Genomic DNA, 26,729 nt, shown 5'->3' on the forward strand with positions numbered 1-26,729 from the left:
TAATGAAGATTAAAAAACAATTACAAAAACATTTTTGAATTTGTTTTTTTTTTTTTACTAAAAGCAGTCTTTTTCTAACAGTGTGTGAACTTTTTTATTATAAAATTGGGAACAATTTCTCATACTCTTTCTGTTTCTGTAATATTGCAATATTATATAAGTAAGATAATTACTTTTTAAATGTAAAAGTATTACTTTTTAATGCAAAATGTTGACATTGGTCATATTAAATTCTGACTTGTATCACAATGTTGCCAATTTTTTCTTGTTCTTGTAAAGTAGTGACATTTTTTTTAGTAAAATTATGACTTTTGTCATCATTTTGCCAAGTAAAATTCCGATTATTATTATAATATTGCCTACATTTTAAAGTTTTCTTATAAAACTGTGACTTTTGTCGAGTAAAATTACGACTCTTTTCATGAAATTGCCAAAATGTTAAGCTTTTCTTGTAAAATTGCGACTGTTATCGAGTAAAATTCCAACTTTTATCATAATATTGCACAAATGTTAAGTTTTCCTTGTAAAACTTTGACTTGCGTTCAGTAAATTGACGACTTTTATTATAATACTGCCACAATTCTAAGTTTTTCTTGTGAAATTGTGACCTTTTTCTTGTGAAATTCCTAATAATTTTTCACAACAAGTTTTTTTATATTTGCATAGTATGTATATATTATTAATGTTGTAAATACAAATCTTTATATATCTAGAAAGGGTGGAGGTAGGTTTAAGAGGTAGGCATTTTTCGGAGGTCTCAAGAAGGAAACAAATACAATAATGTGTGTGTGTGTGTGTGTGTGTGTGTGTGTGTGTGTGTGTGTGTGTGTGTGTGTTCTTGTATTGAAAAGTACCTTCCATATGAGGACCGGTGAACAAGTTAGGACCGAAATGATGGTCCCAATAAGGAAAACCATTGTATCTAATAGATAATGTCTCATTTGCACCCCTCCCTGGTGGTGAAATCTATCAAAATTAGGGTGGTCCCAAAAAGGAGGGATTTTTCAAATTCACTGTGTGTTGTTTTAAAAGTGTGCCCCCTCTGGTCAACATATGAAATAACAAGTGTGCGTAAAAATTTTAAGTGCTCCCCCTCTGGCCAACATATGAAATAATAAGTGTGTGTAAACAATTGAAATGCGCCCCCTTTGGCCAAAATGTATTTAAAAAAAAAAATATATGTATATAGAGCAGTGGTTCTTAACCTGGGTTCGATCGAACCCTAGGGGTTCGGTGAGTCGGCCTCAGGGGTTCGGCAGAGCCTTCGCCGCAGCAGTCAAGACACACCAGACTCATGAATTGATTAACGTGGACCCCGACTTAATCAAACAAGTTGAAAAACGTATACGGGTGTTACCATTTAGTGGTCAATTGTACGGAATATGTACTGTACTGTGCAATCTACTAATACAAGTTTCATTCAATCAATCAATCAATTATGTAAATAAAAAATTCTCCCTATCAGCGTATCTGTACCGTAAAGTTAAAATTTGAATGACGATAAAAAGAAGTCTCAGTCTAAGTATTATGGATACCCCCGAACAATGTTCCCTCTAATTTTCCATCTGATTTGCAAGTGTGTCATTTGTTGTGAGTTCATGCACTGTGTTGGTTTTGTTCTTTGAACAAGGTGATGTTCATGCATGGATCATTTTGTGCACTAGTAAAAAAAACATGTAACTTTGTCTTGAATTTGAAAAAAAAAAAAAAAAAAAAAATACATTTTATTTTTCACTAAAGAAGGGTTCAGTGAATGTGCATAGGAAACTGGTGGGGTTCGGTACCTCCAACAAGGTTAAGAACCACTAATATAGAGACATACTGTGATAACTTGAAGTAAATAATGAAGATTAAAAACCAATTACAAAAAAAAAAATCATTTTTTTTTAATTTTACTAAAAGCAGTCTTTTTCTCACAATGTGTGGACTTTTTTCTTATAAAATTGGGAACAATTTCTCATATTCTTTCTGTTTCTGTAATATTGCAATATTTTCTTGTAAGATAATTACTTTTTAAATGTAAAATTATTACTTTTCAATGCAAAATGGTGACATTGGTCATATCAAATTCTGACTTGTATCGCAATGTTGCCAATTTTTTTGTTGTTCTTGTAAAATAGTGACATTGTTTTTAGTAAAATGATGACTTTTGTCATAATTTTGCCAAGTAAAATTCCGATTAATATTATAATATTGCCAAAAAATTTTAAGTTTTCTTATAAAACTGTGACTTTTGTCGAGTAAAATTACGACTCTTTTCATGAAATTGCCAACATTTTAAGCTTTTCTTGTAAAATTGCGACTGTTATGGAGTAAAATTCCAACTTTTATCATAATATTGCGCAAATGTTCAGTTTTCCTTGTAAAACTTTGACTTGCGTTGAGTAAATTGATGACTTTTATTATAATACTGCCACAATTCTAAGTTTTTCTTGTGAAATTGTGATCTTTTACTTGTGAAATTCCAAATAATTTTTCACAACAAGCTTTTTTATATTTGCGTAGTATGTATATATTATTAATGTTGTAAATACAAATCTTTATATATCTAGAAAGGGTGTGGTCTTCAAGAGGTAGGCATTTTTCGGAGGTCTCAAGAAGGTAACAAATACAATAATGTGTGCGCGTGTGTGTGTTCTTGTATTGAAAAGTACCTTCCATATGAGGACCGGTGAACAAGTTAGGACCGAAATGATGGTCCCAATAAGGAAAACCATTGTATCTAATAGATAATGTCTCATTTGCACCCCTGGTGGTGAAATCTATCAAAATTAGGGTGGTCCCAAAAAGGAGGGATTTTTCAAATTGACTGTGTGTCTGTTTTAAAAGTGCGCCCCCTCTGGTCAACATATGAAATAACAAGTGTGTGTAAAAAATTTGAAGCGCTCGCCCTCTGGCCAGCATATGAAATAACAAGTCTGTGTAAGAATTTGAAATGCACCCCCTTTGGCCAAAATGAATAAAAAAATAAAATAAATATGTATATAGAGACATACTGTTAAAACTTTAAGTAAATACTGAAGATTAAAAACCAATTACAAATTTTTTTTTAAATAAAAAATAACTAAAAACTTATCTTTTTTGTATTTGCATAGTATGTATATATTATTAATGTTGTCAATATAAATCTTTATATATCTAGAAAGGGTGGTCCTAAAGAGGTAGGAATTTTTCAGAGGTCTCAAGAAGGTAACAAATACAAGAATGTGTGTGTGTGTGTGTGTGTGTGTGTGTGTGTGTGTGTGTGTGTGTGTGTGTGTGTGTGTGTGTGTGTGTGTGAATCCTATAATTATGCATCCTTTAAAAGTATTTGCGCAGCCATTGATGTGTATCTGGGACACGCTGCGACCTTTGCCCCCCTCACATCATTCATTTCCTCACATTCCACACACAGTGGAAGCGTCATGTGGCTCTCAGTTGTTTTGAGTTTTGGAATAACAACACCATTCCGTTGTTGTGGTGTAGAATATTGGACTCATCCCCATCATCATCATCCTCCTCGTCATGACGTCACATGACTAATCAGGGCCATTGCACTAATCAAGGTCAGTCTAGACATTGATAATGATCCGCTCACATGTGATGACATCAGGCGTGCCAGTGGAAATTATGCTTTTGTTTTTGGTTGTACTGTAGCAGTGGTGTCCAAAGTGCGACTCCGTGTGTGGTACCTTCATTCTTTAAAAAAAAGAAAAATAACAACTCTTTTTTTTCAGTACAGTGGAACCTCAATTTACGAACTAAATTGAAAAGTTTGTTGTTCAAGCACACCTGTGAAGTGAAAACCATTTCAGGTGACTACCTCTTGAAACTCATCGAGAGAATGCCAAGAGTGTGCAAAACAGTAATCAAAGCAAAGGGTGGCTATTTTGAGGAAACTAGAATATAAAACATGTTTTCAGTTATTTCACCTTTTTTTGTTAAGTACATAACTCCTCATGTGTTCATTCATAGTTTTGATGCCTTCAGTGACAATCTACAATGTAAATAGTCATGAAAATAAACAAAACACATTGAATGAGGTGTGTCCACACTTTTGGCCTGTACTGTGTATATGTGTATATATATAGCCTTTACATATATATGTTCATTTTAATTAATATAATTGGATATTAAGAGTATGTGAAAGTTTGACACCTACCTTGTTTATTTCCAATCAGAAATATCAAACCGCTAAAATGCGCCAAACACTGATAAGTTCCCATCATGGGTGTAATTTTGAATTGTTTTAGGTGTTTGGACGTTTTTCATAATATCCATAAAGTTCAATGAGCAGGATGTGTTAAGTGTGACCATGTGTATTGACTCTGTGTCGGTGCATTGTATTTTTGCCCTGAGACTAGGGAAGGTTGTTTGGATTGGGTCATATAAGTACATTTTGTGCTGTAGTAATGTGAAACCACAATTCATGGTCATTGACCTGTATTACTCACAATGTCCACAAAATGGTGCAAAATTGCAGTAATCAGATATTCAAATATTTAAAGTTAATTTGAGAACACACCTTAGGCCAGACTCATGTTTACTTAATTTTGTTGATGGCTTATTCATGCAGTCACAGTTCTTTTCTTTGCCATTGCTGGTGCCTTTGCTCTGGTGCCATCACAAACACATCGAAGCCAAATAATAAGCTAGATAAATTGTTGCGCTAGTGTTGCATTAGATCGCGGAACGTTTGAGCTTCCATTGGAATATAATTTCCACATTGTCTGGACAAATTCGACCCAAGAGGAGACTGAGGGCAGCAAGGAAATGGACTGCTGAAACAAAGTGGCGTTTATCACTTGATGCTTCTTCACAGTGACTGTTTGTGTAACTTAACAAAAGTTGTGCGTCTCCAACACTTGTCAGTCCCGTCCTTGTTTGTCCCTCACTGCCGTCCTGAGAATACCAATCAGAGTGATACATCACTCACGCTAGCGGTCTTGTCATTCTTGCCAAATGAAGTGACAAACATACATTTAACATTTGGGACACCTCAGCAAAAGTTGTACAGTAGGTATGAAGTGTATAACCTCATCTCATAGTACCCACTAGTACACACGTGTCAAATTCGAGGCCCGGGGGCCAGATCCGGCCCGACATGTCATTTAATGTGGCCCGCGAAAGCCTGGGAGTAATGTGGATACTTCATCTTTCTTACTAAATGTTTTCGTTGTTTTCATTTTGACAGAAAAAAATGTATGTAATACATGAAATTTGTAGGTTTTAAACTTATATATATATATATATATATATATATATATATATATATATATATATATATATATATATATATATATGTATGTATGTATGTATGTATGTATGTATGTATGTATGTATGTATGTATGTATGTATGTATGTGTGTATGTATATATATATATATATATATATATATATATATATATATATATATATGGATATATGTAAATATGTATATATATATATATATATATATATATATATATATATATATATATATATATATATATATATATATATATATATATATATATATGTTTATATATATGTATATACACCGTATTTTTCGGAGTGTAAGTCGTATCGGCCGGAAATGCATAATAAAGAAGGAAAAAATCATATATAAGTCACACTGGAGTATAAGTCGCATTTTTGGGGGAAATTTATTTGATAAAAGCCAACACCAAGAATAGACATTTGAAAGGCAATTTAAAATAAATAAAGAATAGTGAACAACAGGCTGAATAAGTGTACGTTATATGAGGCATAAATAACCAATTGGTATGTTAACGTAACATATTATGGTAAGAGTCATTCAAATAACTATAACATATAGAACATGCTATACGTTTACCAAACAATCTGTCACTCCTAATCGCTAAATCCCATGAAATCCTATACGTCTAGTCTCTTACGTGAATGAGCTAAATAATATTATTTGATATTTTACGGTAATGTGTTAATAATTTCACACATAAGTCGCTCCTGAGTATAAGTCGCACCCCCGGCCAAACTATGAAAAAAACTGCGACTTATAGTCCGAAAAATACGGTATATATACAGTATATTCAATTGTTATTGGTGTGAATCTTTGGCCACCTCGCCATTCGATTCTGATTCTTGGGGTGAGGATTTGATTCATAATCGATACTCGATTCAACGCGATTCTCATATCAAACTGATTTTTTGTGATGTATTATTTGATATAATAATAACACCTTAACAATACAGCTTACAGGTTACAAAGCCTCATTTTGGTTGCTGACGTATGGCACATATGTGCACAATTTTTTTTCCAAATGAATTCGTCAAAAACAAAAAATCGATTTTTGAAAATTACAAAAAAAAATTGGGATTCAAATGTGATTAAAAAATTTTTTTTAGCACCCCTAATTATTAAATACCTTATGGTAGTTTGTAAAAGTATACTTAAATATCTGCTTCTCACCTTGACTTACGACTTCAAAGCAAGTTGAGGCGGTATAGCTCAGTTGGTAGAGTGGCTGTGCCAGTAACTTGAGGGTTCCAGGTTCGATCCCAGCTTCTGCTATCCGAGTCACTGCCGTTGTGTCCTTGGGCAAGACACTTTACCCACCAGCTCCCAGTGCCACCCACACTGGTTTAAATGTAACTTAGATATTGGGTTTCACTATGTAAAGTGCTTTGAGTCACTAGAGAAAAGCGCTATATAAAAAATAAATAAATAAAATGATCCATCAATTTGTACGTGCAAAAATCAAATAACCAAATGCATTGGCAATAATATAATGAGCCGATTATACTTTTATATTATTATCTCACTATTATGTCGGATCCACTATGGACTGGACTTTCACAATATTATGTCAGACCCACTCGACATCCATTGCTTTCGGTCTCCCCTAGAGGGGGGGGTTACCCACATATGCGGTCCTCTCCAAGGTTTCTCATAGTCATTCACATCGACGTCCCACTGGGGCGAGTTTTTCCTTGCCCTTATGTGGGCTCTGTACCGAGGATGTCGTTGTGGCTTGTGCAGCCCTTTGAGACACTTGTGATTTAGGGCTATATAAATCATACTTGCCAACCCTCCCGGATTTTCCGGGAGACTCCCGAAATTCAGCGCCTCTCCCGAAAACCTCCCGGGAAAAATTTTCTCCCGAAAATCTCCTGAAATTCAGGCGGACTCAGGTCCTCCACAATATAAAAAAGCGTACCTGCCCAATCACGTTATAACTATAGAATGATGGAGGGCGAGTTCTTGGTTTCTTATGTGGGTTTATTGTTAGGCAGTTTCATTAACGTCCTCCCAGCGTGGCAACAACACACAACAACAGCAGTCACTTTTTTGTATACCGTAAAGCAGTTCGTCTGCCGTAAACAGCAATGTTGTGACACTCTTAAACAGGACAATACTGCCATCTAGTGCATTTGATGAAAGCACTTTTGTGCGTGCCACACATCAATGCATCATCAGAGAGGGTGTTCAGCATGGTTCGAAAAATAGTGACAGAGAATAGAACAAGGATGGACAATTCAACCCTAACTCAACAATGAGTAGATGAGTGTTATGTGTGTGTATATGTGTAAATAAATGAACACTGAAATTCAAGTATTTATTTTATATATATATATATATATATATATATATATAATAATATATATATATATATATATATATATATATATATATATATATATATATATATATATATATATATATAATAAAATATATATATATACATATATATATATATATAATAAAATATATATATATATAAATATATATATATATATAAAATAAAATACATATATATATATATATATATATATATATATATATATATATATATAGCTAGAATTCACTGAACGTCAAGTATTTCTTATATATATTTGTGAAATACTTGACTTGGTGAATTCTAGCTGTAAATATACTCCTCCCCTTTTAGCCACGCCCCCAACCACGCCCCCGTCCCACCCCGACCACGCCCACCCCCACCCCCCACCTCCCGAAATCGGAGGTCTCAAGGTTGGCAAGTATGATATAAATAAACATTGATTGATTGATTGATTGATATTCTTACATTCACTGTTACAAACGGCCCTCTGAGGGCAGACATGACTGCGATGTGGCCCTCGATGAAAACAAGTTTGACACCCCTGCACTAGTACCTGCTATTGCCAATGGAAAAGCGCCATTAGTGAGTCGAGCCGAGCAGTGCAAAATGGGGGCTTATGTGTACAAAGTGGTCTTCTGTCGTCTTTTATCTCGACAACTCTTCCACTCCTTTTGAATAATAGTTGAGGTCAAAGGTCCGATTAATGCGTGGCAATGATTTTGCTGCTTTTCCACTGCACAAAACCCACTTAGCTAAATCGATTGCAACCAGATTGTTCGGGTTGTTGACAACTCTAATCTAGATGAGTCTGAACAACCCTAGACAAACTCTGTCCAACACCAACAATGGAGGACAACTTGTGTAGACAATTTGGATCCAAGAGGATGGCCATTTCTTGTTTATCTAGGGCAGGGGTCGGCAACCCAAAATGTTGAAAGAGCCATATTGGACCAAAAATACAAAAAAAATAGTCTGTCTGAAGCCGCAAAAAATGAAAAGCCGTATATAAGTCTTATAATGAAGGCAACAGTAAGTGTATATTTTAGCTATAATAGCCTACTATCAAAATGATTATGTGCGGCAGGCTGAAGCAAATCTTTGTTGATAGAAATGTTGAAATTTTATATTTATTCTACACATTTTTACAACATTAGAAAGCATTAGTAAATCTGAGGCTACTCAGAAGGTGAGATAACTCCTGGAAATGACTGGCTTTTAATGGCCAAAGGTATAGATGTGTGTGTCCAAGTTAAGGTTGTCTTCTTTTAATAAATTTATTACAATCTTTGGCAAGCTAGGTAATGTTTGCTGTGGTCTGGAACAACATGGCACACAAACAACTATCTGAAATGCAGCCAATATTACATACAGATAATGTGTCATGAGACATGCAAATATGAATGATATACAAAGAGGATACAAGTAAAGGATATTAACTAGGGATGTCCGATAATATCGGACTGTCGATATTATCGGCCGATAAATGCTTTAAAATTGTAATATCGGAAATTATCGGTATCGGTTTCAAAAAGTAAAATGTATGACTTTTAAAAAAACGCCGCTGTGTACACGGATGTAGGGAGAAGTACAGAGCGCCAATAATCCTTAAAGGCACTGCCTTTGCGTGCCGGCCCAGTCACATAATATCTACGGCTTTTCACACACACAAGTGAATGCCATGCATACTTGGTCAACAGCCATACAGGTCACACTGAGGGTGGCCGTATAAACAACTTTAACACTGTTACAAATATGCGCCACACTGTGAACCCACACCAAACAAGAATGACAAACACATTTCGGGAGAATATTCCGCACCGTAACACAACACAAACACAACAGAACAAATACCCAGAACCCCTTGCAGCACTAACTCTTCCGGGACGCTACATTATACACACCCCGTTATCCCCCCACCCCCACCACTCCCACCCCACCTCAACCTTCAGTTTTTGCAGAATTTATGATATCAGTGATACCTTTTGTAGAGACCATTTTTATTCAAGGGGGCAGTAAAAAAACGTAGTGGGGACATATTCCAGCACCTTGTCGGACACAAGGTGAACTAAGGTTAAACAGGCTTGTATTATCATTAAACACCTTCAACTTGTTAACAAAGACATGCAAGTTTTGAGAGAAAACAAGGATTTTAAGTGTTATAGTCCGGAAAATACGGTAATACACTGCAAAAACTGAAATCTAAGTAAGATGAAATATCTCAAATAAGGGTGATATTTGCCTATTTTCTGTCTGATAAGATAATTCTTCAAGCAGATTTTATGTTAGAGTGTTTTACTTGTTTTAAGGGTTTTAGTCCTAAATGATCTCAGTAAGATATTACAGCTTGTTGCTGAGATGTTATGACCTATATTGAGTAAAACATGCTTGAAACTAGAATATCAACTCTTGCAAAGCTGTGTCATCAACACTCACAAGTATAAAACTACTTTTTTAAAGTAATAATTTCTTAATTCAAGCATGAAAAAAAAAATCATGATTTTGACACGAATGTGTGTCATATTTAAAACAGATGACAGCCAAATGGACTTTGCTGTTTTATTTTCAATGAAACAATAGAAAATACGTACTCATATAGTAGTACAGTTGGCACAATACAGTAAACTGACAGTTAATATTTAAACATTTAACATGTGACATTTCTAACAATTTTGAACAGAAAAGGTTCATGCACATTCAGATAAATTCTTCAAAATTACAATTAAAAAATGTTTGGCCGGGGGCCGGGCTGTATATATGCGCACTAATTGACTGAAAGAGCACGCACTTGGCGCGATGATGTCATGTTGTCGATGGAAAAATGCATTTTTAGACCATATGATTTGCCTGAGCGGCTAGGAGACCCCGAGAGTAACAAGCGGTTGCCTTGTTGCCTTTCCATTAAGAACAATAAACAAGTTTTTAGTATAAGTTTGCTAGATTCAAGAAATGTAATGCCGATTATGTCAAGATAATGGCACTAGCATTTACTTAATTTAAGAATATTTTTCAACACATTGAGCAAAAAGGTCTCTTTTTTTTTTCTATCAAGAAAAGTACACTTGTTATTAGTGAGAATATACTTATTTCAAGGTATTTTGGGGTTCATTGAGGTTAGCTAATTTTACTTATTTTTGGAAAGTCTTGACAAGCCAAATTTTCTTGTTCTATTGGCAGATAATTTTGCTTAGTTCAAATAAAATACCCCTCATTTTTGTATTTTTTTTTTCTTGTTTTTGAACACTGACATTTTGCAGTGTACAGTAAAGTTTTTGTGTGCATGTGAGCAAACGAGGCAAAAGTCCGTCCCGTCCTTGTTTGTCCCTCGCTGCCATGGCGAGAATACCAATGAAAGCGACGCATCACTGGCACTGGAGGCGTTGTCATACTTTGTAAATGAGGTGTCAAATGCACATTTAACATTTGCGAGCGGTTTTGTTCGCCACACAAGACTTTTTTTTCCTGTTACTTTGTGAGCGAGAAGTGTAATCCAGCCTGTTCTCTACTGCGTGTCTCTGGGCCTCTCGGCCTCTCTGTCTTCTATTGAGGACTGCAGCTAAGTTTACACTAGTTGAAAAGTTTTCCCCCTTGGGCGCCTTAAGCCTGCGCCAACCCCGAAACCCCCCCCGTCCCCCGTCCCCTTTTCCTCTCTCCCGCCGGCCCATGTGGGGCTGAGCTTTCTCCCAGGACAAAAGAGATGAATATATAACGGAATGAACGGGGACGTGGGAGAGAGACAAAAAGGACGTTGCAGTGAGGAGGGGAGGCCTGTCAAAGGGGGCTTCTTGCAGTTTCTGTTTTTTCCACGACTTGCTAACTGGTAACAGACTCCACGAGGGTGTGGGATGCATAGCTTTCCCTCCCCTCCTTTCCCACCTCTCCCCCCTGTCCCCCTCTCGCTCCCCCGGCCCTGCAGCACATGGTACGCTCCGCTTAAAGGCTGCATGTCAGCTCGGTCTGCTCGCAGCGCGTCCACGCCGCCTTCTTCTCCTTCCTCGCACACATGTGAAGGATGCGGTAACAGGTCGACGTCACCGCTCGCCGGGCAGATTCTCCTTTTTTGCCCGAAGTTGAACTGAGAGAGAGGGGAGCAGTATCGCCGTCTTCCGCAACTTTGTCACCATGCTGCTCTGTGTGGACCCGCTCCCCAGGGGAAGATCCTCAACATGATGGAGGACAACAAGCAGCTGGCCCAGAGGATCGACGGGGCCATCCGCTCGGCCAGCCAGGAAGTCAGCAACCTGCGCTCCGAGCTGACCGCCACCAACTGCAGACTGGCGGGCCTGGGGGGTGCCGGCGGCCCCCCCGCCTTGGAGAACCACCGGCAGCGCAACCACCTCCTGCACCACCACCACCACCACCACCACCACGCCGACAGCCTCCGCTACCGGGGTGAGTGTCAGCTCTGTGGGAACGTCTTTGCAGATATGCGGGGAATGCCGTTTGGAACCTTCTAGAGCGCGGGAAGGCATGCAGGTTGTTCTTGGACCGGAGCTGCTTTTTGTGTTTTTTTAGGTTGGGGGGGCTGCATCCCTCTGGAATCTCTCAAACAGAGAAGTAGAAGCTAACTTCTCTGTAAAGTTGCGTATTGTGTATTCCTCGCTAATTAGCCGTACACATTCTACAAGGAACTGTACAAACAAGACTGCACGTTTTAGTATCGATCCACTACCAAGTAATAATCATTTTTAGGGAAACAAAACAATCAAAAGTGTCCTGATTAGTGTTGTCCCGATACCAATATTTTGTTAACGGTACCGGTGCTAAAATTATTTCGATACTTTTCTAAATAAAGGGGACCACAACATTTTTTATTATTGGCTTTACCACATACCCACATGTGCGGTCCTCTCCAAGGTTTCTCATAGTCATGCACATGGACGTCCCACTGGGGTGAGTTTTTCCTTGCCCTTATGTGGGCTCTGTACCGAGGATGTCGTTGTGGCTTGTGCAGCCCTTTGAGACTCTTGTGATTTAGGGCTATATAAATAAACATTGATTGATAGATTGATTGATGCTTTATTTTAACAAACAATCTTAGGGTACATTAAACATGTGTTTATTTTTGCAAGTTTGTCCTTAAAGGGGAACATTATCACAATTTCAGAAGGGTTAAAACCATTAAAAATCAGTTCCCAGTGGCTTATTTTATTTTTCAAAGTTTTTTTCAAAATTTTACCTATCACGCAATATCCCTAAAAAAAAGCTTCAAAGTGCCTGATTTTAACCATCGTTATATACACCCGTCCATTTTCCTGTGATGTCACATAGTGATGCCGATACAAACAAACATGGCGGCTAAAACAGCAATGTATAGCGACATTAGCTGGGATTCAGACTCGGATTTCAGCGGCTTAAGCGATTCAACAGATTACGCATGTATTGAAACGGATGGTTGTAGTGTGGAGGCAGGTAGCGAAAACAAAATTGAAGAAGAAACTGAAGCTATTGAGCCATATCGGTTTGAACCGTATGCAAGCGAAACCGACGAAAACGACACGACAGCCAGCGACACGGGAGAAAGCGAGGACGAATTCGGCGATCGCCTTCTAACCAACGATTGGTATGTGTTTGTTTGGCATTAAAGGAAACTAACAACTATGAACTAGGTTTACAGCATATGAAATACATTTGGCAACAACATGCACTTTGAGAGTACAGACAGCCCAGTTTTCATCAATTAATATATTCTGTAGACATACCCTCATCCGCTCTCTTTTCCTGGGGGTCTGGTGGCAGATTTCTTTGACTTTATCGTTGGAAATGCATCTGCTTTGAGTGTCGCAGGATATCCACACATTCTTACCATCTCTGTCGTAGCATAGCTTTCGTCGGTAAAGTGTGCGGAACAAACGTCCAATTTCTTGCCACTTTCGCATCTTTGGGCCACTGGTGCAACTTGAATCCGTCCCTGTTCGTGTTGTTACACCCTCCGACAACACACCGACGAGGCATGATGTCTCCAAGGTACGGAAAACAGTCGAAAAAACGGAAAATAACAGAGCTGATTTGACTCTGTGTTTGAGAAAATGGCGGATTGCTTCCCGATGTGACGTCACGTTGTGACGTCATCGCTCCGAGAGCGAATAATAGAAAGGCGTTTAATTCGCCAAAATTCACCCATTTAGAGTTCGGAAATCGGTTAAAAAAATATATGGTCTTTTTTCTGCAACATCAAGGTATATATTGACACTTACATAGGTCTGGTGATAATGTTCCCCTTTAAATGAAATAGTGAACATACAAAACAACTTGTCTTTTAGTAGTAAGTAAACAAACAAAGGCTCCTAATTAGTCTGCTGACATATGCAGTAACATATTGTGTCATTTATCTACCTATTATTTTGTCAACATTATTAAGGACAAGTGGTAGAAAATGAATGATTAATCTACTTGTTCATTTACTATTAATATCTGCTTACTTTCTCTTTCAACATGTTCTATCTACACTTCTGTTAAAATGTAATACTCACTTATTCTTTTGTTGTTTGGATGCCTTACATTAGTTTTGGATGATACCACACACTTAGGTATCAATCCGATACCAAGTACCGTATTTTTCGGAGTATAAGTCGCACCGGAGTATAAGTCGCACCTGCCAAAAATGCATAATAAAGAAGGAAAAAAAACATATATAAGTCACATTTTTGGGGGACATTTATTTGATAAAACCCAACACCAGAAATAGACATTTGAAAGGCAATTTAAAATAAATAAAGAATAGTGAACAACAGGCTGAATAAGTGTACGTTATATGAGGCATAAATAACCAACTGAGAACGTGCCTGGTATGTTAACGTAACATATTATGGTAAGAGTCATTCAAATAACTATGACATATAGAACATGCTATACGTTTACCAAACAATCTGTCACTCCTAATCGCTAAATCCCATGAAATCTTATACGTCTAGTCTCTTACGTGAATGAGCTAAATAATATTATTTGATATTTTACGGTAATGTGTTAATAATTTCACACATAAGTCGCTCCTGAGTATAAGTCGCACCCCCGGCCAAACTATGAAAAAAACTGCGACTTATAGTCCGAAAAATACGGTAGTTACAGGATCATACATTGGTCATATTCAAAGTCCTCATGTGTCCAGGGACGTATTTCCTGAGTTTGTAAAAATAATATAAATTAAAAAAAAAACGAAAGAAGATGCTGTGATGCCAAAAAATATCGACGTAATCATAATCGTGTCACTCCTGTACTTGGTATCATTACAGTGGATGTCAGGTGTAGATCCACCAATGGCGTTTGTTTACATTGTGACGCCGGTGAGCTACGGTGTGTAGTGAAGCATGTTTAGCTATTCCTCGTCCTGCAGGGATGATACTTGTAAGAAACTTACTTTATTTGTCACCATGGAGGCGAGGATTAGTGATTTAGAAGTAGCTAAAGCACTGCCGACTGCGAATGGACGTTCGCCGCTAGCTAGCTAGCCATGTCTTAAAGCACCTATTCCTGAGGGCGTTTCAGTGTTATAACTTCACCTTTATCATCAGTTTTTAGACCAAAATGCGTCCGTTCTCCCTTTTCTGTCTACACACTGTGTCTGTTTGTAAGTACTCTGTGATTGTGCGCTGCCGAACATGCTTCCCTGCTTGTAAACCAGCAATGTCACGACATGACAACGCGCCGTACTTTTCAAACAAAGTATAGTACCGTTTTTGATTCATCAGTACCGCGATACTATACCAGTACCGGTATACTGCACAACCCTAATGCACACTTTGCAATATCTCTGTTTCGAGGGGTGGAACTTATGTAGGAGGTTTCAATACAAGCAACTTAATGAAGCACCTGAAAGCCCATCATGTAGACCAGGGGTGCTCACACTTTTTCTGCAGGCGAGCTACTTTTCAATTGATCAAGTCGTGGGGATCTACCTCATTCATATATATAATTTATATTTACTTATTTTTGAAATATATGTTTTTGTTAACAAGTTAAAGGTGTTTAATGATAATGCAAGCATGTTTAACACATATAGTTAATATTGTTAATAAATTAAAGGTGTTTAATGATAATACAAGAATGTTTAATACATATAGTTAATATTGTTAACAAGTTAAAGGTGTTTAAAGATAATACAAGCATGTTTAACACATATAGTTAATATTGTTAACAAGTTAAAGGTGTTTAATGATAATACAAGCATGTTTAACACATATAGTTAATATTGTTAACAACTTAAAGGTGTTTAAAGATAATACAAGCATGTTTAATACATATAGTTAATATTGTTAACAAGTTAAAGGTGTTTAAAGATAATACAAGCATGTTTAACACATATAGTTAATATTGTTAACAAGTTAAAGGTGTTTAATGATAATACAAGAATGTTTAATACATATAGTTAATATTGTTAACAACTTAAAGGTGTTTAAAGATAATACAAGCATGTTTAACACATATAGTTAATATTGTTAATAAGTTAAAGGTGTTTAAAGATAATACAAGCATGTTTAACACATATAGTTAATATTGTTAACAAGTTAAAGGTGTTTAAAGATAATACAAGCATGTTTAACACATATAGTTAATATTGTTAACAAGTTAAAGGTGTTTAATGATAATACAAGCATGTTTAACACATATAGTTAATATTGTTAACAAGTTAAAGGTGTTTAAAGATAATACAAGCATGTTTAACACATATAGTTAATATTAACAAGTTAAAGGTGTTTAAAGATAATACAAGCATGTTTAAAACATATAGTTAATATTGTTAATAAGTTAAAGGTGTTTAAAGATAATACAAGCATGTTTAACACATATAGATTCCTTTCTTTCATGAAGACAAGAATATAAGTTGGTGTATTACCTGATTCTGATGACTTGCATTGATTGGAATCAGACAGTAGTGCTGATAATGTCCACATTTTCGAGTGGAGGAGAAAAAAAGTCCTCCTTTCTGTCCAATACCACATGAAAGTGGTTGGTTTTTGGCATCTTATTTGTCCAGCTTCCGTACTCCTTTGTATACACTTTACAAGAAATACATTGTCGGCAAACTCCGTAACTTGCTAGCTTGTGCACGCCAGCTTTCTGAGACTCTTATTTTGTTAGCGCAACTGTCCAACTGTGCAGTCGGTCTTTGGAGTTTTGACGACAGGTACGGCGCCAGAGTCTGTTGAAATAAAGTGTTTCTCGCCTTCCTGTCGGTAATTTTAATGAGCTGGCAGCAGCCAGCGTCATTTCAGAAGACCCTCGGGTGCCGTGAATGTCAATCAAGTGACGAAAGTGACGTCATAGTGAAGATTTATGATCGCTCATTTTTAGGACTATTTTTTTAATGCCTGGCTGGTGATCGACTGACACACCCTCCGAGATCGACCGGTAGCTCGCGATCGACGTAATGAGCACCCCTGATGTAGACGTACACAACAAAGTTACCGCGGCTAAAGATAACGGGAAAAAAACCCTGACAGATTCATTCCAGTAGAAAGAAAAGTTTTCACGAGACTCCTTACATGGAGTCGACATTTGCGGTAAACTAATGGATTTCATAGTATTGGAGGATCAGTGGTGAAGAATGTGGGATTTATGCCGCTAGTTTTGTCGCAAATACATGACCAATCTGTATCAGACTGTTAGCGAACTCCTCTCCACAAAAATACAAGGCGCAAACTCTGTCAGCTTCACAACAAGATGGCTGCTGCGAGCTCATTATTAAGACAAAATGACCGACAGGTAGGCGAGAAACACTTTTTATTTCAACAGACTCTCGCGCCGTACCTGCCGTCCAAACTCTAAAGACCGACTGCACAGTTACTGTCCTCACAATAAAAGTGCTGCTTCATCCTGCCTGCGCTAACAAAATAAGAGTCTCAGAAAGCTGGCGTAAACAAGCTTGCAAGCTACGGAGTTTGCCGCCAATGTATATCTTGTGAAGTGTATAAAAAGGAGTATGGAAGCTGGACAAATAAGTGCCGAAAACCAACCACTTTCATGTGGTATTGGACAGAAAGGAGGACTTTTTTTCTCCTCCATTAAAAAATGTGGACATTATCAGCACTACTGTCTGATTCCAATCAATGCAAGTCATCAGAATCAGGTAATACACCAACTTATATTCTTGTATTCATGAAAGAAAGGAATCTATATGTGTTAAACATGCTTGTATTATCATTAAACACCTTTTACTTGTTAACAAAAACCTATCTTTCATAAATAAATAAATATATATCAATGAGGTAGATCCCCACGACTTGGTCAATTGAAAAGTAGCTCGCCTGCAGAAAAAGTGTGACTTTAAGAGATGTATCTTTACACGGGAATTCATGATATCAGTGATATCTTTGTAGAGAACATTTTTATTCAAGAGGAGACAAGGGGGCAGCAAAAAAACGTAGTTGGGACATATTCCAGCACCTTGTCGGACACAAGGTGAACTAAGGTTAGCATGTGTGCTTATTATCGTAACTTTCCCTTACATCTGCAATATCATGTCGGACCTCTTGGAACCAAGTATCGTATTTTCCCGACCATAGGGCGCATTAAAGGGGTCATTTTATTATTAGTTTTTTTTTATGAATGGAAAACACATCCTTGTGGTCTACATAACATGTAATGGTGGTTCGTTGGTCAAAATGTTGCATAGATTATGTTTTACAGATCATCTTCAAGCCGCTTTCTGACAGTCGCTTCAGGATGTGCCGTTTTGTGGGCGGTCTTATTTACGTGGCTCACCTTCGACAGCGTCTTCTCCCCGTCATCTTTGTTGTAGCGGTGTAGCGTGCAAGGACGGGAGTGGAAGAAGTGTCAAAAGATGAAGCTAACTGTTTTAATGACATTCAGACTTTACTTCAATCAATAACGGAGCAGCATTTCCTCATCCAAAAACAACAATACCGGAAATGTGTCCCGTGAAAAACCGTCCAACCGGAACTCTAATAACTAAAGTTCCTTGGGTGGTTAATGTAAACTCACTACACCGGTATGTTTTAGCGCTTTCATGGCAAGTTTACTGACAGACATAAGTAAGAACTTTACACTACTTTATATTAGAAATGGCAACAGCGAAGGATGAATGTCCCATAACAAGAAGATAGAGCCTATCAATTCGCGGACGCCCGCAATTTTTCAGGACTTCTACAGATCCCAAATACAGCAGGTACCAGAAGGTAAAAAAAAAGTTGCTTTTGCATAATATTGCGAAACAAAACGCCAGATAATATGTCTTACCTTATACACACGCCATAACATACTTGCCAACCTTGAGACCTCCGATTTCGGGAGGAAGGGGTGGGGGCGTGGTCGGGGGTGGGGCGGGGCGTAGTTGGGGGCGTGGTTAAGAGGGGAGGAGTATATTGACAGCTAGAATTCACCAAGTCAAGTATTTTATACATATACAGTATATATATATATATATATATATATATATATATATATATATATATATATATATATAGATATCTACATCCTGAAAATATGCAAACAAAACTGTGTTTAGATAATTGATACTTCAAACTTGCATAAATAAATATTAAGGAATATAACATAATTTGGCTTCTGAGAGTTTCAAAATGTAATGAATAAAATGCTAAAGTTGTTGATAAACAAGCAATTATTTTAATAATTAAATATGGTCATTTTAAATGAATTATTATGATAATTTAAAATCAATTATTTCAAATATGTTTATTTTAATGTATAATTCTATGGCTGGATGTAATAAGGAGTCAGGAAAAAATACAAATAAAAATACAATTAATTTTGATGTTTTTAGCAAAATATAGTAAACATGTATTTAGTTGTTTTTTTTGTAAATTATTAAATATATTTATTTTTAGGTAAGATAAACATAATAATACAATTTATCTCTAGTCTGGATGATTTAGTTCTTGTCACCCTGTTGTCCTCCCGTCATGAAAAAAGGCTGTCCTCACTCAGGTTCGCATGGAGCTGGAGGGGGCGTGGCTTCCACCTCCGGCTGAAAATCGGGAGATTTTTGTGAGAATATTTGTCCCGGGAGGTTTTCGGGAGAGGCGCTGAATTTCGGGAGTCTCCCGGAAAATTCGGGAGGGTTGGCAAGTATGCACCATAATAATACTCCTATGTTTAATGCGCCGACAATTATTCAAGCGGTGCGGCTTCATAGCTTACCAAAAGTCGTAGTAAAACATTTTGATAGATTTTTGAGCTCCGTGTGTAATGTTCTATATATTCAATGGAACATATAAAATGTTGGTGTTGTTTACTTGAGTCATATTGCAATCATAGTGCTGTCTTCACGTATCTCTTATGTTTGACTGCCATCTACTGGTCACACTTATCATTACACCATGCACCAAATAAAATAGCTTTGAGGTGAGTAAGTTCAACCAAACTTATTCCTTATATTAGGCGCACCGGGCTATAAGGCGCACTGTCGAGTTTTGAGGGAAAAAAAGGATTTTAAGTGCGCCTTATGGTCCGGAAAATACGGTACTCGACAGATAATAGCTAGGGTTTGGTAATGGAAAAACATTGATCGCGATTTGTACTATCTTGAGTTGAGTACTGTCTTTAGTTGAGTACTATGTGGAGCGCAGTACTACAGGATGTTGACGAGTTCTTGCTGTTGCTCCTGTTGGAATCTCCCATTGAGGTTTTTGCAAGTGTGATGAAGTGATTCAAAAAGGTGCCTTGTCATGGTTTGCCGATGCGGACTCATCTTGATGAGTACGTTTGCTCCATGCACACACGCACACACAAGTTGTGCGTTTTTATGTAAGCAATCACAAGGCTCGTAAGTCCTTTGTTTATTAGCGGTGGAATGGGAATCTCTGTGTGAGTGTGTGCAGCTGGCGCTCCTCTCGTCTTGTTGCAGCCGTGCTAAGTGAGAGCTTGACATTCCCACATTCCTGAATGTCAGGGCAGTGATGTCATACTTCCTGTTCCCAGACGCCAGGGCCAGCGGTCAGGTGACCGAAGGAGCCGAATAAAAAGTTCTCCTCCTGGTTTCTTGAAGTGATCACGCGAACACGGCAGCAGGAGACATTTCTGTTTACCTCCTGCGGCCCGCCGTAAGGGGGCCGGCCTTATTTGAAATGCATAACACTGCAAGAGGAAAACCCGCTGTGCTGTTTAGAGCAGTGCTTTTCAACCTTTTTTGAGCCAAGGCATATTTTTTTCATTCAAAAAATCCTGAGGCACACCAAAAGCAGAAATCATTAAAAAACGAAACTAAGTAGCTGATATTGACAATAAAAAGTATTTCTCGCAATTGTTGGATATGACTTTAAACTATAACCAAGCATGCATCAATATAGCTCTTGTCTCAAAGTACCGTATTTTTCGGACTATAAGTCGCAGTTTTTTTCATAGTTTGGCCGGGCTCCAGTGCGACTTATATATGTTTTTTTCCTTCTTTATTATGCATTTTCGGCAAATGCGACTTATACTCCGAAAAATACGGTAGGTGTACTGTCACGACATGTCACATCACACCGTGACTTATTTATATATATATATACAGCCCGGCCCCCGACCAATTTTTATATATATATATATATATATATATATACATATATTTACAGCCCGGCCCCCGACCAGTGTTTTTGTATTGTAATTTTGAAGAATTTATCTGAATGTGCATAAACTAATTTTTTTTTTTTTTTTTTTTTTTTTTTTAATCTATGGGAAAATGCAGGAAATGTAATGCTGAGCGCATATCATTATGTCAAGATAATGGCACTAGCATTTACTTAATTTAAGAATATTTTTCAACATATTGAGCAAAAAGGTCTCATGTTTGTTTTTTCTACCAAGAAAAGTGCACTTGTTATTAGTGAGAAAATACTTATTTTAAGGTATGTTTGGGTTCATTGAGGTTAGCTAATTTTACTTGTTTTGGAAAGTCTTGACAAGCCAAATGTTCTTGTTCTATTGGCAGATAATTTTTCTAACTTTTGTATTTTTTTTTCTTGTTTTTGAACACTGACTTTTTGCAGTGTACCTTTTTACCTGCACGCTGCCTCCCGCTGTCGTCTGCATGTTGTGATCACGACACGACGTGTTCCCGACATCTACAAAGCAATTAGCTACTTGCTGCCACCTACTGATATGGACGAGTATAACCTTGTTATTCTGCCACATTATTTACGGATTATAATTACTTGTGTGCAAAAAATATTTTTAACCCAATTAGGTGAAATTACATAATCTCCCACGGCACACCAGACTGTATTTCACGGCATTTCACTAGTGTGCCGCGCCACAGTGGTTGAAAAACACTGGTTTAGAGGACATCCTGGGCTTTCAGTGATATGTGTTGGATGGGGCTGGTCCCATCAAATAGAAGAAAATGGCTGCATGTTTTATGGGCACAAGAAAAGTGAGTTATTACATGTATTTACTTATTGTGATATTAGTTTCAGGTGCATTTGTAAGATACTGAAAACAACTGTCAGAAAACGGTGAAAACAAATGCACTGTGTACTATACACTTTAATTTTTTCTTCAATTTGGTCATTTGAGTTTGTATGTTATACCGTATAATTTTACAATGGGTGCCCTTTTTTCTGGCTTGAGCCCCCAAAATGTCTGTCCACCTACCAGCTTTTTATAAACATTGTTTATGATCGTTTTCCATGCAGAAAACAATGTTGAGTTGAGTTGAGTTTGTGTTTATTTGGAACATGCATGCATACAACATGATACATCACAATTTCCAGTTCCTCTATTCAACATGTTCGGAAAGGAGTAGGAAGAAGCAGAGCTTATTTAATCCTACCCCTTTCCCTCTACATAGCAGTTGCTAAAACTTTTGTTCACTTCCTGTTCTCAATTTATTCACAATATACTCCATAAGTAATAACGATACAAATAAATAAATAATACTTGGTGAAGTCAATTATATTTCATATGGTGAGATAAATAAGATTATCTAGAAAATGAATGGATGGATGAGATAAATTCAGGATGTTTATCATGGTTCTTCTTCTTTGTACTTTGTAAACACTTTAAGTTTGAAGAGTTTCTTGAAGTGGATCATATTAGTACATTGTTTGATTTCTTTGCTTAATCCATTCCATAATTTAATTCCACATACTGATATACTAAAGGTTTTAAGTGTTGTACGAGCAAACAAATGTTTTTTAAATTACATTTTTCTCTAAGATTATATTCCTCCTCTTTTGTTGAGAAGAATTGTTGTATATTGTTGGGTAGCAGATTATAGTTTGCTTTGTGTATAATTTTAGCTGTTTTCAAATTCATTATGTCGTGTAATTATAGTATTTTTGATTTAATAAATAAGGGGTTTCTATGTTCTCTATATCCAACATTATGTATTATTCTAACAGATCTTTTTTGTAACACCGTTAATGAATGAAGTGTACTTTTGTAGTTATTTCCCCATATTTCTGCACAATAACTCAGATATGGTAACACTAGCAAGCAGCAGAGAATATGGAGGGATTTTTGGTCTAGAACAGGGGTCGGCAACCCGCGGTTCCGGAGCCGCATGCGGCTCTTTGATCGCTGATGCGGCTCAGCTGCATACTTGCCGACCCCCCCGATTTTCTCGGGAGACTTCCTGATTTCAGTGCCTCTCGCTGAAAACTCCCAGGATTAATGGTCTCCGATTTTCACCCTTACAATAATAATAAGGACATGCCATGATGGTACAGCATTTAACGCCTTCCACAATCTGTATGAACAGCGTGCAAGCCCAGCCTCTTGTTATATGCATCTTCTGCTGGCACACGCAAGTGACAGCAAGGCATACTTGGTCAACAGCCACACAAGTTACACTGACGGTGGCCATATAAAACAACTTTAACACTCTTACTAATAATGCGCCACACTTTGAACCAAAACCAAACAAGAATGACAAACACATTTCGGGAGAACATCTGCACCTTAACACAACATAAACACAACAGAACAAATACCCAGAATCCCATGCAGCCCTGACTCTTCCGGGCTACATTATACACCCCTGCTACCACCAAACCCCACCCCCAACCCAACCCTGCTCCCTCACACATCAACCCCCCCCCCTCCCTCTGTGCGTCGGTTGAGGTGGGCGGGGTTTGGTAGCGGGGGTGTATAATGTAGCCCGGAAGAGTTAGGGCTGCATGGGATTCTGGGTATTTGTTCTGTTGTGTTTATGTTGTGTTACGGTGCAGATGTTCTCCCGAAATGTGTTTGTCATTCTTGTTTGGTGTGGGTCCACAGTGTGGCGCATTATTAGTAAGAGTGTTAAAGTTTTTTATACCGCCACCGTCAGTGTAACCTGTGTGGTTGTTGACCAAGTATGCCTTGCTGTCACTTACGTAAGCAAGCAGACGCACCATACAACGTGTGGCAAAGCCAGCACGTTGGTTGTAGTGGGCGCTAATTGCTACAACATCACGGCACGTTCGAGAGAACAGTTGCCCTGAAATTCGTAGTCTGCCGGTAAAATCGGGAGGGATGGCATGTGTGACACTGTCAAGCGCCATTCATATAAAACTTGCGGGCCGCACTAACATTCAATTTTCACATTAAGGTGTGGCCCGCGTGTCTGAGACCCCTGGTGTATACATAGCACACTGCAAAAAACAACAACTTTGTATGCAGTGTTATTTCATTTTAAATCTCAAAGGATATTTGTGGCCCCCGTTGTTTTCTTTTACTTGAGGAACTGGTCAAAATGGCTCTTTGACTGGTAAAGGTTGCCGACCCCTGGTCTAGAACAAAGATTTTGCTTTATTCATTATTGACGTGTTTCTTGCTACTTCATGTTGTATATTTTTTACATGAGATTTTTACATGTGAATGCATATAAATGAGCATTTACTATCACTTACACCTTTATTAACTACTCTTGTTGACAAACACTACAGTGAGCGGAAAAGGAGGAAAGGAGAGATTATATAGTGTTTCTCATCTTCTTTATCAAAGTGCTTGCCCCTGCAACTGTCTTTGGGCCCGCGTTAGTCTTTTTGCATCAAGACGCAATAAAAAAAGCACAGAGGCTCGTGGTGTAACTCTGCTCGTTAGCAAAGAACTCATCCAGTGATGATGTCATAGAGGCGTGGTGGGGCTGGGGAGTCAAGAGCAGATTAACACAAGCACGTTTGGTAATAAAGACCTTAGGAACACTTAGCGTATTAGTAACACGACAAGAGTGAGTCACCACTGCTTGGGATTCTTTGTTTGATACACAGGATAACGGACTAGTATGTTCCGTCCATCCATGACTTTGGGCGAGAGTACACCCTAGACTGGTCGCCTGCCCATCGCAGGCTAAATATAGACAATCGTTCAAACTCAATTTTGGACAATTTAGGTTCCCAATTAACCTAACATGCATATGCGGAGGACTCTCTCCTCCGGGTTCCTCGGACCACCAATCACTGACATGACAGCTGCGTGCATGGTCCTGAACAATGATTTATTTTTCAATAAGATTCTCTTTTTGTGCTTTTCAGCCATCGTCTCTTGTGTCAGTCTCGCTCTCGCTCCAACCCCCTTCTCCTTCCCGGCTGCTCACTTTAACAAAACGACGGGTGGTTAGATAAACACTCCCAGGTGGGCCATCCACGCACCTGTCGCTGATCTCGAAGCCGGTCCTGGCACACCCCGCTTCGCTGCAGGTCCGCAGGCCACGTCCCCCGCCCCCCACAGAATATTTTTGGATTATGGAAGAAAGCCAGTATAGAAACATTTCCATTTTATACGGGTACTCACTCGTATAAAGGGAATAATCTTTAAAATCTGAATCTTAAAAACAAAAACAAATTCCACTGTATAATGAAGTGTGGCGGGAAACTTGAAAAATGTCACATCTAATAAATTGTCATGATCTGGCAGCTCTGCCTGTTATTTGGGTCACGGGCGGATACTGTCATGTCTGTGTAATCATGTTTTGTATTAAGTCATGTTTTGTTTAGTTTCTGGCTTTTCACTCCCTTGTCTTGTTTGCATGATTACCCATTAGTTTCACCTGTTCCACGTTTGGACTCATTGTACACTCTTGTTGGTCACCATAGCAACCATTAGTTTTCACCTGTCACGTCACGCACCTGTTTCACGTTTTGAGTCACGCACCTGTTTTCGTTAATCATGTCTGTGTTATTTAAGCTTTTCATTTTCTGTTGTTCGTCCTGACGACATCACCCCATATATGCTTCTGCACACCCTTATGATCCTTGCTGCTCTTTTTTTCATGCCGGTTCCATGCCAAGTAAGTTTTTGTTTATCAAGCCACAGTTTATGTTTTGTTTAATTGTTCATAGTTTCCGCCACTGTGCGCGCTTTTGTTTGATCCTTTTTTTTGTATTTATAGTCTTTAAATAAATCATGGAAAAGCACACACCCAGGACCAAGTCATGACAGTAGGTCGTCAGCAGACCCGCTTTTCCGCACCTAAGTTGGCCGAGTTGGACATTTTGGACGAGGCTTCTTGGGCGGTCCTGTGCGCGATGGAGGAGGAAACTCTGCGCTACTCCTCCGTGGAGTACAGAGACTCCATTTGGTCCCAGGAATGCGGGGACGCAGCGCAGTGCCGGAAGCGCCGCTCCCGACGAAGGACTTCAGGAAGAACTTCCGCGAGCCAGCAGGACACGCCGCTCCCACAAGCCCCTCCCCCTCCGGGCGGAAGCAAGCAGCAGCCAGCCCGGCTTCGCCCGGATGACGTCAAAGACCAGGATTTTTTTTTTCCTCTGAATTCTTTTTCTTTTGATTCCCCGCTCCCCAGGACTCAAGCCACACCCAAGACACAAAACAATTTTTTTTCACCCACTCAATCCCAGGTACAAAAAAAGACAATTTGGACAATTTAATGGGGAAGTTTCTGCCCTCCTCCGCCAACCCCTACAGAGAGTTCCAGACCGCAGGGAGCGCGTCTGGTATCCGCCCCTTGAGGGGGGGGGGCTAGGGCTGGGAATTGTTCAGGTGGGGTGGCTCAGCATCACCATGTCAAGCCACAGCCTCCCTCACGGCCGCCACCACCAGTCTACCGACCTGTCAAGCCACAGCCTCCAGCACGACCGCCCTCACCAGTCTACCGACCCGTCAAGCCACACCCTCCAGCACGACCGCCCTCACCAGTCTTCCGACCTGCCAAGCCGCAACCCCCAGCTAGGCCACCTCCACCTGCTCCAAAGCTAGCACTACGGCTAGCTGCTCCAAGGCTAGTACCACGGCTAGCTGCTCCAAGGCTAGCTCTACGGCTAGCACCTGTCGCC

At 38.5% G+C, this 26,729-nt stretch overlaps 1 protein-coding gene across 2 annotated transcripts in view; it reads left to right on the forward strand.

Annotated features, from left to right (window-relative positions):
- The window catches only part of kaznb (kazrin, periplakin interacting protein b), a 351,940-nt gene that overhangs the window by 131,777 nt on the left and 193,434 nt on the right, over window positions 1–26,729 (forward strand). For both annotated transcript variants that reach the window (XM_061939051.2, XM_061939082.2), the window contains exon 3: window positions 11,709–11,949. In XM_061939051.2, the coding sequence (XP_061795035.2) occupies window positions 11,709–11,949 (241 nt within the window). The remainder of the gene's footprint in view (window positions 1–11,708; window positions 11,950–26,729) is intronic.

The sequence above is a fragment of the Nerophis lumbriciformis genome, linkage group LG03 (genome assembly GCF_033978685.3).
Source record: "Nerophis lumbriciformis linkage group LG03, RoL_Nlum_v2.1, whole genome shotgun sequence".
Taxonomy (NCBI): domain Eukaryota; kingdom Metazoa; phylum Chordata; class Actinopteri; order Syngnathiformes; family Syngnathidae; genus Nerophis; species Nerophis lumbriciformis.